Here is a 13,409-nt window from a genome sequence, read left to right on the forward strand (position 1 = left end):
AAGGGGGGGCTTGGTCCGCAGAAGGGAAGGCGGAAGGAGTTGATTCCACCAGGCCCTCGGGATCGCGGTGCTGTCCTGCCCAAAGGCTCACAGTGCGGGCAGCAGCATGGTGCGAACCGCTCGCCGTCCCACGGACCGTTAATCGCCGTGGGTCGAACGGCGCATCCCCCCTCAGCGCGGAGTGGTACCGCCCTCAGTTGATCGAGTTTCGCGGCAAAATGAGTCCTGTGGGCGGGCCGGGGGGAGCGGCCCATTCTGCATGAAGACGGGTGGGTGGTGTTTGCTGGTCACTACAGACAACTTTCCGGAGAGATAAAAACCCTACGTTGCGCTTCTCCACACGTCCTTGCCCTATTGGAACAATTCGCCCAGCGTTTGCCCACCGTTCTCCTTCCTTAGAGTGCGCCAACCCGGATACGATAGAGGCCTTCCCCCTCCCATCGCTCCTGGCAGTGTTGGGTCAGTCCGAGGGGCGGCCCCTCCCGGCCCCCAGTCCGTACTGAGCAGGATGGCGGGCGGCGTGCAGGAGTACCTCCAGCAGCTGCACGGCTGTCTGCAGCCTGGCGATGCCATGCGCGGCTATGGGCTGCTGCGCGGCCTTGGAGAGGCCTGCCTCACCTGCTCGGCCGGCGGCGCGCTGGGTGCGGCCCGGGGCTGGGGGTGGGGCGGGAAGGGCGTCTGGGGGAGCCGAGGTCCGACTGTCTGTCCGTTCCCCTGCAGCGCTGCACGTCTCCCTGGTGTTCGCCCCGGAGCGCGGCCTGCTGGCTTTCGTCTGCCGCTCGCTCGGCGTGGAGGAGGTGGGTCGGCACCGAGCTGCTCTGCCGGGCGCGGCCAAGCCGGGCGCTGTCAGAGCTTCTTAACTTTTGCCCTTTCAGTTTCGAGAATGCAGAGAAGAAGCGCTGAAGTTTCTCTGCGTCTTTTTGGAAAAGATTGGAGAGAGTGTTCATCCTTACGCCTGCAGCCTTAAGGTGGGTGAGCAGCACCTGCTATCCAGGAACCTCTGCCAGGTGCTTAGACTGTGTCCAGGTTAGGGCATAGAGCCATGGAATCTTCTGTGCTGGAATGGACTCACAGCGATCACCGGGTCCAAATCCTGGCTCTGTGCTACACCATGCAAAATCCAAACCAATTGTCTGAGAGCATTGTCCACGCTGTCCTTGAACTCTGGTACTTGGGGCCATGCCCACCACCCTCTGGTGCAGACCTTTTCCCTAACTCTCAGCTTCCCCTCCCCTGCCATACCCTCAGTGGGCTTCACAGTGGCTGTCCTACCTGCAAAGTGCTCTGCCGGTGCTGGGAGAAACTCAGGTGCTGCATGGTGTGGTCAGTGCAACAGCGCAGAGTGGAATGGTTTCTTTGTAAGCTTTCTGTATTATTTATATATACAGAATATATATATATATATATATATAAATATATAAAATAGAATTGTTAAGGTTGCAGAAGACCTCTAAGATCATCTAGTCCAACTGTCAGCCATCCCCACCACACCTCCATGTTTCTTGAACACCTCCAGGGATGGTGACTCCACCTCCTCCCTGGGCAGCCCGTGCCATTGCCTCACTGCTCTTTCTGAGAAGGAATTGTTCCTGATATCCAACTTGAACCTCCCCTGGCACAACTTGAGGCCATTACTTCTCATCACTATTACCTATGAGAAGAGATTGACCTCCACCTTGCCACCCCATCTCCAAACTGAACAATCCCAGTTCCCTCATTCACTCCCCATAAGACTTATGTTCCAGACCCCACACTAGTTCCATTGCCCTTCTTTGGACTTACTCCAAGGCCTTGATGTCTTTCTTATGCTGAGGGGTTCAAAACTGAATGCAGTACTCAAAGTGCGGCCTCACCAGTGCTGAGTACAGGGGAGGGTACATATAAGTACATGGAAGCGTATGCTTACATGTGTATGACTTTTTAAATGCTCCTGTTCTGGTGGTTAGTTCTAAAGTTTCTCCTGAAATGCTGCCGTTCTCACAACGTACACTGGAATTAGTGGAAACTATTCCATCTCTAATTCTGGGGTAGCTTGCACACCGTGGCTTTGCATAGAACTGCTTGCCTGTAATGGTGTGATTCCTGATACCAAGTTAGCAGCTGCTTGCTGTGAGGAATGGGGGGTTAGAGGCAGCAGGCTTGCCCTTTCTTGCTTGCTGATATCTTTGTATCAGATATTGTCTCTGGAATTGCTTTCAGATTCATATCGTTGTTGTTTTAACTCTTTAAAAACAACTTCTACTTGTTAGGATCAGATGCTTTAAAAAGGTAGATAACTATTTTGTTTGCTACTAGTTTATTTCAGGGCCTATATGAGTACTATAATCTTTGTTTTTTTTCTATCTAGCAAACTTGCATTAGTGTTTATACAAAAGAGAGAGCAGCAAAATGTAGAATTCCAGCTCTGGAACTTCTGATTAAGGTAAAATATATTTTATAGTTTATCTTTTTCCTAGAAAAAATTAGAAAATCTGTTGTATTGATGCAGTTCTGCTATGTCAAGAGGAAGATCTGTGCACAACAACAGCAAAAGCATACTGATAGTCCAATATTAGATGGTAATAAAATACATGTCTTAATGACAAATTGACTTTGATATTCCTACAGTAGGTTGCTCAGATGTAAACATGTAATTCCTTCATCTATTGGCAAGACAAATTGCTTTGTGGCAGTCACAGATTTTTCTGTTTTCCAGTTTATCTTTATCCAGTTATTATGGTTCTTTAAGGAGAAATTTTCAAATTAAAAATACCGTGTTTCTCAATATCATGTATTACTGTGCACGAAAAGTGGAAGAAAGGGACTTTTTCAGAACGCTTACTGCTGTGTGAACAGCAATCTTGTAATGTATTTCCTGTGAATGCACTTAGACCTTTGTTTTGTGAATGCTTTTGCACCTGCTGAGTTGTGTTACTGAGGAACAAAGCTCTCTTCTGAGAGAGGCAGTTCTTCTACAGGTTAGTTTGGCTGTGCAGCTGAAGGCAGAAAAGTACAGAATGTGGTAAAAGCTGCTACAGACTCATAAGCATATGTGTGGTGGCTTTTTGTTTTACATGTATATGTGTGTCTGTGTGTATACGCTATGTATTTTTCATGTGATCTGTACGTAATATATGACAGTAAGTATAGCATAATACAGCATGTTAACTATGAAGATTTATTTATTATGCATTCATAGGAAGATAGCTTCTTAAGAAATCAATTTCATGCCAATACTCTTTTTTGGACGAGTTACCTTAATCCTGTTTTGCTGAATGATTTATTTAAGTTGACGTTGTGCTTATGAACTGTGCTTTTATTTAGACCAAATAATACTGCTATCCTAATCCTAATTATTTTCCTAACTTTTCTTTGTTACTTATTTATTCCAGTTGCTCCAAAGCTTACGACGTTCCTGTCTGATGGAAGAGATGAAAGTTGGAGAAATCTTTAATAAATTTTATGGGGAGCTTGCTATAAGAAGTAAAGTTTCTGATACAGGTAGATTTTAGTTCTCCCGCCTGCATCTTTGGTTTTATTTGTTTTTATTTGATCATTCCCCACATAAATTGGAATTGTATTCCCTTTGCAAGTGTGTTTGGAAATGGTAGCTGTCATATTTTAGAGCTAGTAAAATTTGTTCAGGTCTTCTGATTGTGGTCATGCAGTTTGCTGTTCTTAGTAGACCTGCATATATGTGTAAGCTATAGATGGGAACAGTTAGGTAATTCAGTTGAGCAGTAATGATGTATATGTTATTTTACATTGGTGATGCAAAAGAATACATGTCTCTGAACGCCTAAATCCTGGCAGTAATTCCAGCTTTCTTGGTGTAAAACAACTTATTTAGGTTGGTGGCCCTGCCTGTGGCAAGGGGTTGGAATTTGATGATTTTTGGGGGTCCCTTCCAACCTAAGCCCTTCTGTGATTATTTGCCCAGGCTATTAGATTTTTTTTTTTTTTCCAGGCTCACTGCTAACCCAGTGTAGCTGAACCTTACAGGCTAGTACTGTACCTACTTCATAATGATACGCACACCTACCCCTGTACATTTGAGCTTTTGTCAATAAAGAGTAACTTCTAGGCTGCCAGTCCTGATGGAAGTTCATGTAATCGCCAGCTGTTGGCTAAAGCTTGTCATAACCTTATTCCAACCCTAACAATTGTTGTTCCACAGAGGTGCAGTTTTAGTTTGATAGTTCCTGCAGTGATCAACTCTAATGTGAGATCATCAGTCCCTGCCTTGAAGTTAGCATGTTGATAGGAGCTCTAGTCTGATGGCCTTTCAGTTTCAGTTAAGATTTTATCCTGACAGGTCTATTCCTTACACAGCGTGCTGTGCATGTGCAGAACCCAGTTAGACTGAACTCAAGCTCAGTAACTTCTGCTAGCTGTTGGCCTTAACCCCAGTGGGTTTTTCTAAGCCCTTTTAAAAAAGAATATTTATTAATGTCAAATAGGAATGCATCTCACGTCACATTGTATAGATATATAGCTATGTATTTATGTGTGCCATGAAGAGCCAGTCTTCCCGCATGCTAATCATTAAGTAAAAACCTCAGGAATGGTTTTCTTGTGCTTGCAAGTTATGTAGTAATTGCAGTGGAAATAATAAAGGAAGTAATATTTAGTAATATTAAATTACTTTCTAGTACTGGAGAAGATCTATGAGCTTTTGGGAGTTTTGGGAGAAGTCCATCCTACTGACATGATTAACAACTCTGAAAAACTATTCCGAGCGTATTTGGGAGAGCTTAAAACACAGGTATGTCTGGAACTTTTTTTCAGGCTCTTTCATTGCTTTATGTTTGTTTGTTTTCATTTGGTATACGTAGTGCTGTATGTTGGATTAGTATTGTTTCTACTACATCTTATAGAGATCTAACTGGATGAGCATAAATGCTTCCTAAGGGACTGCTTTAGTTCTCTGGTTCTGAAAAGTTTTCAAAGTAAAAATGTTGAGGCCATCAGATGGCGAATGATCAATTTACTGTAAGGAAAGATGATGCGTGATGATCATTGCAGTAGTACCAGAGCAAAGTCACATTGCCACTCACTCAAAGCTTCTGATTTGGGCTCTATTGGCTGCTGAATTCTTGCACTTTTGGGAAATACTAGAGTTGTGCCAGCTTCACTTTGCTTTATTATTTACTTTGAAGAAGTTAGTATGTTCTATCTGAATTTTACTATGTTTGGCCTCGATGGGACGTGTTTTATATTTGTTGAAAGATTTCTTATTCTTTTGTAGTTAAACACCTTTCCAACTTATTTGAAATTTCTGAATACTGGATGTTTCTTTCATCTTACATTTGTAGCTATGGGTACTGACAGTTGGAGTGTGTTATTTTAACTACACTTCTAGGAACTGAGAAAGGATGTAATTTTATTTTGGATTGAGGATATATCTATTTATATTTTTCAATTCTCACTTGATTTAGATGACATCAGCTACGAGGGTCCCCAAGCTACCTGTTGTAGCAGGATGCCTGAGGGGACTGACTGCACTCATGTACAACTTTACCAAGTCTGTGGATGAAGGTATGTAGTTTTTCTGTATGAAAGACAGCTAATTGTTACACAGCCAGCAAACAGCACTGTTTCTTGTTGTGTGCTCAGAACAAAAATTCCCCAGTGTTGGATGACTTAAGTGAAAGCAAGGCCTATCCAGCTACATGGTCCTTGTGGTCTGTCTGCATGTGGGATGGCTTGATTACAGTGTTTCTGTATGTAAAGCTTTGAAGTGCTACTTTCTAACCAGAAGTGGGCAGCGGAGACAGGTACACTGAAGCTGGAGTGCCATTTTTATACAGATAAGTGTTTCCTTTAGAAGAGACTGAATACAGATGTACATTTTTTTTCATAGGTGCAAGTGTTTCAGTAAAAAGAAAAATCCATGCTCCTTGAGATACTTGAAGTTTTCCAATCCTATTTCTTGGTATTCTACCCTAGCTTTGGGTAAAAGTATCTTTGTCTACACTTAACCTTTTGTGTGTCAGTAATAAAATACTTATTGGTTTGTTTCACAGATGCTCAAACTTCAAAGGAGATTTTTGATTTTGCAGTGAAGGCTATCAGGCCACAGGTAGATCTGCTGTATGTTAATTTGTTAATTGCTCTTTCAATATGTTTATTGTATTATTCAGCTAATAAATTCATTAGATGAATAATAGTTTACATTTGGATGACTTTTTTTTTTTTTTTTTTTTTAATCTTAAGGTCGATCAGAAGCGATATGCAGTACATCTAGGTAAGACTGTGAATTATCTTAGTTTGTGCTTTGGGCTCTACCACTCGTGTGATTAATTATTCTTTCAGGAGATGTTTGTTCTCTGTTGGCTCTCTCCATGTCTTTCCAGTCTTGTCTTCTGAGCTTATCAGGGAGCAGAACTGGAGTACTTTAGGTTGGAATGTAAAGAATTAAATGTGTATATGGTTAAACTAAGTACATATAATTGCGTTGTTATCAGAATTATACTTGATGCCATTTGTCCCTCTGCAGTGAATACAAAATTGTGGTATGAGAAGGCTAGAAGTAGAAAGAGGAGCAATGTAGCAAATTAGGAGCAAAAAAGAGGGAAGCTGGGAACAAACGAAGCCTGCAAAGGCAATGAGAAACTGACCTGTGAAATATCTATGGCTTACTCAAAAAGTGCTAAAATGTGAGATTTCAGCACTTGGCCCTCAGCAACTGTAAGGTGTAAACTCTTCTTTAAAGGTAGTCTGGCTAGGTTAAACAGTTACATTCTTACAGATCTTAAAATTTAATTTATGCCTAAGTTTGAGACTGTGAAATTACCTGTATTCTGAACTATTTGAAGGAGGAGTAGACTTGAGAATATGTCCTCAGCACAAAACCAGACCAAATCCTTGTGAAATGTGTGATCAATTATTTGCAATAAAAGTAAAGTCCCTTACTTTTTTTTACTGTTAATGAAGATAATCTGAGAACAATGCTATGATTTCTATTAAAAGAAGGGTATGTTAGAGAGTCGTTTTTGTGCTTAAGTTTTCAGTGTTTGGATACTGGTACTATAGCTGTTGGAAAAACACATTTTAAGCCTTCCAGTCGTGGTAAATACACCCACCTGAAGTCCTGATGTGCACTTGAATTGTCTTGCCTGTTTTCAGACAGTGGAATATGAGACTGAGGTTTTTAATGGTAATTGTTTTTAAATTGCAGCTGGTTTACAGTTGTTCAGCTGGCATGCTGCTCAGTTTGGTACCCTGCTCTTGGACAGCTATGTCATGCTCTTTGAAACAATGTGTAGATGGTGTGGCCACACAAATCAAGAGCTGAAGAAAGCTGGTCATAATGCATTGGATTCATTCCTCAAGCAGGTATTGTAACTTTCCTGGGATCTCTGAGGTTAAATCAAAGTCAGGTTCCGTGAAGGAGAGGGGATATTTGCTGCTTGCAAGTTCAGTGAATCTAGTAATTACTTTGATTGAAATACTTCATATCATGAGCTAGGTATCTTTTAGGATTTACTGTTAATTTCTGGAAATCCTGGCATTTTAATATCTGCTCTACAGATGTCCTTAATGGTGGCGAAGGATGCAGAGCTACACAGGAGCAAATTGAAGTTCTTCATGGAGCAGTTCTATGGGATCATCAGAAGAATGGATTCGAGCAACAAGGAGCTGTCCATTGCTATCCGTGGATATGGGCTGTTTGCAGCAGTATGTGCAGGGATTTTGTTCTGATAAAGCAACGTACTGAATGGGTTTAAAGCTAAGATTCATATACCATAGTCACGTGAAGGGCAAATTGTTTCAAGATGCGCTCCTAAGAATCACTAGTATTGTGATAGAGTAGCTGGTTCCTAGCTGAGTTCTTTCTGTTTTGCTGCAATTTGAGCAGAGTGCATTTGTTTTGTAGAATTTTGAGCGTTCGTTGTTACAACTTAGTCTTTCTCTTCCAGGATATGAGTTTGAAAGGAATGAGTTAAAAATTAAGTGTTTAAAATTACTGAATTGACTGAACCGTATTAAAAATATGTTAGGCGATAGAAGTTAATTAGAAGTACATAATTTAAATACAAAAATAGTATAATTCTGAGAACTTTAAGAGGAAGACGAATCTTAATACTGAAATACCTGTAAATCTTTAATGTGCACAGATCTTTAGTTAGAAACACTGATAGCTGTTGGCCTGGATAGACTGAATCTTGGTTAAGTTTCAGATGCTAGGTAAAGAAGCAAGTCTTGCTGCCACTGCAGTGAGTAATTGCAGAAAGAACACACATTGAGTGGTGGGTTCAGGCTCAAGGTAGACTATTTCACAGTCCAAATACTAAGATAATTCTGAGCTTACTGATTACTTCATAACATTACAGAAAAACTGTTCTACAAGTGATCAGTGGATGATTTTTGTTACTTTCTTAAGCAGATCACATTCAACCTTTAGCCTAACTTTTGTTTTCCATTGTTGCCTACATCAGTCTGTTGTTCTTCTACTGTCAGTTTCCTGTGACTGGTTTTGCCTGTGTCCTGCTTCTTGGTTCTTTTTTCCCTAAGATTATTTTCAGACCTAGCTTATGCTAAATACAGATGCCTATAGAATGATACCTAAGTTGCAGTGAGAGCATTATTATGTACCCCTAGTATTGTCTGGGATGTGCTCTGCTTGTTGGTAAGTTTAGAAGTAGTCTTTCATCCTCTGTTTATGTAGATCCTGACATAACAGAAGTTGAGAATTCAGGCTGCTGGGTTAAATGTTGTTGTAGCCTGTGAGTGATAATTGGAAAGCCATTAAGGTATGTCACATTTCTTTAATGCAGCTAGTTCAAATGTGAAGCTCAGTATTAGCATCTGTAATACCCTATTTGATATGTTTAAAGCTGTATTCCAGGTACTGATTTCATGGGGAATTCAAAGTAATTATTGTTATGATTATTGCAGCAGAGACTTGTTTTTAGTGCTACAGCATGTTTGCTTGCTTGTGTGAAGTTGCTAAATGGTGTTTTGTTTTCTCTCTGTAAGCCCTGCAAAGCTGTACGTCCTACGGATGTTGACGCCATGTACGTTGAGCTCCTTCAGCGCTGTAAGCAAATGTACCTGACGGAGGCAGAGACAGTGGATGACCATCTGTATCAGCTTCCAAGTTTCCTCCAGTCCATCGCAAGTGTGATATTCCATTTAGACACAGTAAGTGGAGTATTTAACGTTCCAGTCAAAAAGTTTTTAATGCAACCTGCAATGTATGAGAAGGTAGTAACAGTGAACTTAAAATACCTGTGATGGAAGTTATTTCATTATTTGAAATATTATGGCTTTAGCTCCTACAGGGTGGGAGAATATCAGGAGAATATTAGATTTTATTTGAATAGAGAAAATGCTTGAAATATACTCTTTCTTAATTGAATTTTTTAGAACGTACTGAAAGCTTTTGGTACTTATACTTAGTGTATTCTCCGAGGCTGATACTTTGATTTTCCTCTGTTGCTGTGTATTGTCTGAGTTCTAACGAGGGTTTTTTTCCATATCCTATCTGAAACTGGGAAGTGAGGCTAAGGTGGAGATTATTTTGATTCTGTTTTCAGATTAAGGGTGAACAGATTTTACTGCTGTGTTTTTCTTGTTTAAGTAGATGGTACTTTGCTAGTAAGATTACAATGGGCTCCATTGTAGTTCTAAACTGCTCAGGAACCACTTTTTATCACGTGCTCCAGGAAATTTTCTGTTTTTCTCAATGTCTAAGATAAATTTGCCTGCTAAATCTTCTACTGTTTCTCAGAATAGGCCACAGTGTAAACTCTTGTGAAGCTATTTTGTTGTATTCGTATGTTTTTTTTTGCTTATTTCTTCCAGATTCCAGAAGTGTACACTCCAGTTCTTGAACATCTAGTTGTGCTACAAATCAATAGCTTTCCACAATACAGTGAAAAAATGCAGTTAGTCTGTTGCAGATCTATAATAAAAGTGTTTCTAGCTCTCTCAATAAAAGGTCCTGTTCTCTGGAGTTTTATTGGCGCTGTTGGTGAGTCTGTGATATTTGTTTTGATTTATTTTCTTTTCTCCCCCTTAATGATAAACTATTTCTAACAGTTTTATGGAAGAGCCGTTTGGAGTCATTAATGGATGGAAAAATGCTTCCTTTCTAATGAAAAAATAGAGTTTTTATTGTGTTCCTACTTTTTTTTGGGGGGGAGGGGGAGGAGGAGGGGAAGTTAGAGGGGAGGAATTTGGGTGGTTCAAATCCATCGCTGAACCACTTAGGAAGACTTTTAAGATTTGCTTTAGCTGACAGTGTGCTGATGATCAAAGGCAGGAGAATGTATTATCTGTAGGATAGGAAGGCTTTCACAAAAAAGGAAGTACAAAAATCTGTTCAGTATTCTTTCAGTTACACTTATAAAATATCACAGAGGTTAGGGACAACATCACCTATATTAGAAATGCATGCATTTTAAGCTCTCAAACTTCACAGTAAAATATGAAAATTCCAAATATGCAGTTATTAAGATTCTAAGTGTGATAGTATTGGTAGCTGGCAATTCTAGTAGCTTCCAGCATGCTGACATTTTGTTATAATGATTTTTAGTTTTTCAGTTATCTTACAGTGGCTTTTCTGTTATCGTGGCTTTTTCACTGTTATCCTTGTTTGTGATTTGGAGTGTGCTGTACAGCTGATGTTATTTTATTTTGTTGCAGTGCATCAGGGATTAATCAGAGTATTCTCCAAGCCAATGACATTTTCAAAGGTAAAATAACTTTTAAAATATTTTTCATCTAAATTTTTAGAATATACTATCCAGTTCTTGGACATCTAGTCCAGCAAACAGATCAAGGTCTAAAACCAGAAATACTACTGTCAGTCTTGAGTGTCATCCCTTTTGTTACTTGTTTCTGGTCCCTACATCAGCATAATAACAATGTTTCTCTTGTAATGGATGTTATAGCAGGGAATATACATTGGTTCTTTGGAGTTCTTTGCTTAGGTCATCTAAGAAGGTTGTGGTTAATGTCACCCAGCTTTCTTCCAGGCTAGCAAAATTTGGAAACTCAAAGTTTTTCTCATTGTTCCTGTCAAGAGGATGATAAAGCTCTTAAATCCTATGCAGCAGGAATCTCTCACATAACTGACCACTGGAAGTACTTAGAATTTTTAAAAGATGATGATGCTTTTCTGTTCTTTTCAGATTGGTTAAATAAGAAAGCCAAACATTTCAGGTTTCTACATAGACAAGTAATTTTACATGCTGTTTTAGCTTGAGTCAGGATGCTATACGTTATACAGTGTTTCTGAAAAGTACTCTGTCCTTTCAGGATGTTTTCAGAAAAGAAACTTCTGGATCAGAAGACTTCCCAGAAGCTGGAGAGGTTGAGACACCAAAATGGAAAGTACCAACCTATAAGGACTATCTGTGTCTCTTCAGAAGTTTACTGAGTTGTGATATGATGAAGGTAAAGACATAGTTAACATGGTAATCCAAGATGAAAAGTAACCCTGAGACTTACTGTTGCTTTTCTAACCTCAGACTTGTTCTGTATGTCCTGCTGCAATGTAACTTCTTGATTTTTTTTTTTGTTGAATTTTGTCACTGATAAATTAGTTAAATAGGGATGAATTTAGGCTTCTATAGCATAAGAAACCTCTAAAGCCAGATTGTCTAAATCATTCAAGCCTTCGTTTGTAAATTCAAGAGTTAATTCTTATTGCTGTTTTGAAACACAAACCTTCCTCCTACAAAGGAATCCATTTTTGAAGAAGAAAACTTTCTTACTGGAAATTCACCACTGCAGTCTCTGAATCGGTTGCTGTATGATGAACTCATCAAATCTATTTTGAAGATTATTGAGAAGTTGGATCTGACTGTTCAGAAACTGAATGTCCATGAGCAGGTGAGACTTAATGACATGACTATTAATTTCTGCTGTAGTAAAGGAACCAAGATCACATTCCTTGTTTTGTTTTCATTATGATTATATAGCTCCTTATAATGTCTTTGAAGTAATAGTCATATTTCTTAAAACAATTTACGTCATACTTTTTGATATTGCACTGCAGTATTAGCAGATGGAAACATGAGATTCAGAAGTAGCTGATAGGATCCGTTGTTATAGACTTTACTCTGGCATCTAGTGGATTTTGGTTTTGTACTCACTTTTTCCTTATTGGCAACTATTTCTTACTCTTTTATTAATTATTGATCTGCCAATCATCAGTTGTTTGTGTCAGACTAGATTGTAACAAATACAAAAAGCAGAAGAGCCATACGATTTCTCTGGAAAAATGGTGTAAATGATTTCTGTGTTGTTTGAGATCCAGTGTTCTTGTTTCAATGTTTCATTTTAGGATGAAAATGAAACCGGCAGTGTTTTTATTGAGCCTACTTCTGACCCTGCTTCAAACCTTCAGCCAAAGAAACCTACGGACTTTATTGCCTTTATAAACTTGGTAGAATTCTGCAGGTACTAATATATCTTTGTGTAGTTAAAAAGTTACAAAATGATTGGAAGAAATTTAGAGGGAGTTTTATTTAAGAGCATATTTCTGACTTACGACCATAATCAAGATTTTAGAGTGGTGATTAGCTGGGAAACTGTGTTTCAGACATCTGAGATGTGGGTAAAAAACACGGTAGCTCATCTGGAGAACAGGAAACATCATTTGATTATTTGGTTGTAATTATCTTTCAGTACATGTTGTAACTTCCCATATTACACTGGCCATATATACAGTAATTACTTCAGAGACCGGAAATGGTTGTGTGCCAGGTAATATCAGGCATTAAGTGAAAGGAACAGTGTTGCTTGTCAGTGTAGGTCCAGCTGATTTCCTATAGCAATACTGCAGTCTATTTTGGTAATGTGGTATGTTTGTGTGTTTGTACAAATTTGATAGTGAGGTGTAAGGAGGAAGAATTTGCTTTGCACTATGAAGCAAAATAAAGATCTTATGGTTACCTTGGATGGTGGCATGTAATTAGTACCTTTGGGTGTCTTTGGGGGTGAATTTTAGATACAGTGCTTGTCTTCCTGGTGCTAATGTGAAAGTTTGGGAAGAGAAAAAATTATGTTTGAATAAAATTCTTTTTCTTCCCCCCACTTTTTTTTTTCCGTATGATTTGTGTGTGTCTACTTTAGAGACATACTTCCAGATAAACATGTTGAATACTTTCAGCCTTGGATGTATTCCTTTGGTTACGAGCTTATTATACATTCAACGAGACTACCTCTTATCAGTGGATTCTACAAGCTGCTTTCTGTTACAATGAAGATTGCCAAGAAAATAAAATACTTTGAGGTGAGATGTCTTTTCCCATTGGAGATGTAGAGTGTTTCATTACTGGTGGGACAGTTCTTAATATAAGTCTTTTATGCATGTATGTGCAGTGCCAAAAGTTTATTATAACTGTTACCGAGTGGCTTTCAATGTTTTGTGCTATTTCTGATATGACAGCTATTGTACAGTGACAGTGTTTCAT

General features: G+C 39.3%; 1 protein-coding gene across 1 annotated transcript in view; it reads left to right on the plus strand.

The window, feature by feature from the left end:
• Positions 1 to 581: 581 nt before the first annotated feature.
• Positions 582 to 13,409, plus strand: part of PRKDC (protein kinase, DNA-activated, catalytic subunit) — an 83,188-nt gene continuing 70,360 nt past the window's right edge. Inside the window, exons 1-17 of the mRNA XM_042835811.1 lie at positions 582 to 797; positions 876 to 968; positions 2,348 to 2,422; positions 3,372 to 3,480; positions 4,632 to 4,744; positions 5,418 to 5,517; positions 6,006 to 6,061; positions 6,196 to 6,226; positions 7,160 to 7,317; positions 7,513 to 7,659; positions 8,962 to 9,126; positions 9,790 to 9,958; positions 10,633 to 10,682; positions 11,248 to 11,385; positions 11,674 to 11,823; positions 12,278 to 12,393; positions 13,069 to 13,228. Of these exons, the coding sequence (XP_042691745.1) occupies positions 582 to 797; positions 876 to 968; positions 2,348 to 2,422; positions 3,372 to 3,480; positions 4,632 to 4,744; positions 5,418 to 5,517; positions 6,006 to 6,061; positions 6,196 to 6,226; positions 7,160 to 7,317; positions 7,513 to 7,659; positions 8,962 to 9,126; positions 9,790 to 9,958; positions 10,633 to 10,682; positions 11,248 to 11,385; positions 11,674 to 11,823; positions 12,278 to 12,393; positions 13,069 to 13,228 (2,046 nt within the window). The remainder of the gene's footprint in view (positions 798 to 875; positions 969 to 2,347; positions 2,423 to 3,371; positions 3,481 to 4,631; positions 4,745 to 5,417; positions 5,518 to 6,005; positions 6,062 to 6,195; positions 6,227 to 7,159; positions 7,318 to 7,512; positions 7,660 to 8,961; positions 9,127 to 9,789; positions 9,959 to 10,632; positions 10,683 to 11,247; positions 11,386 to 11,673; positions 11,824 to 12,277; positions 12,394 to 13,068; positions 13,229 to 13,409) is intronic.

Source organism: Centrocercus urophasianus, unplaced genomic scaffold (assembly GCF_019232065.1).
Source record: "Centrocercus urophasianus isolate 14NV4802_14NV808 unplaced genomic scaffold, USGS_Curo_1.0 seq_11, whole genome shotgun sequence".
Lineage (NCBI taxonomy): Eukaryota > Metazoa > Chordata > Aves > Galliformes > Phasianidae > Centrocercus > Centrocercus urophasianus.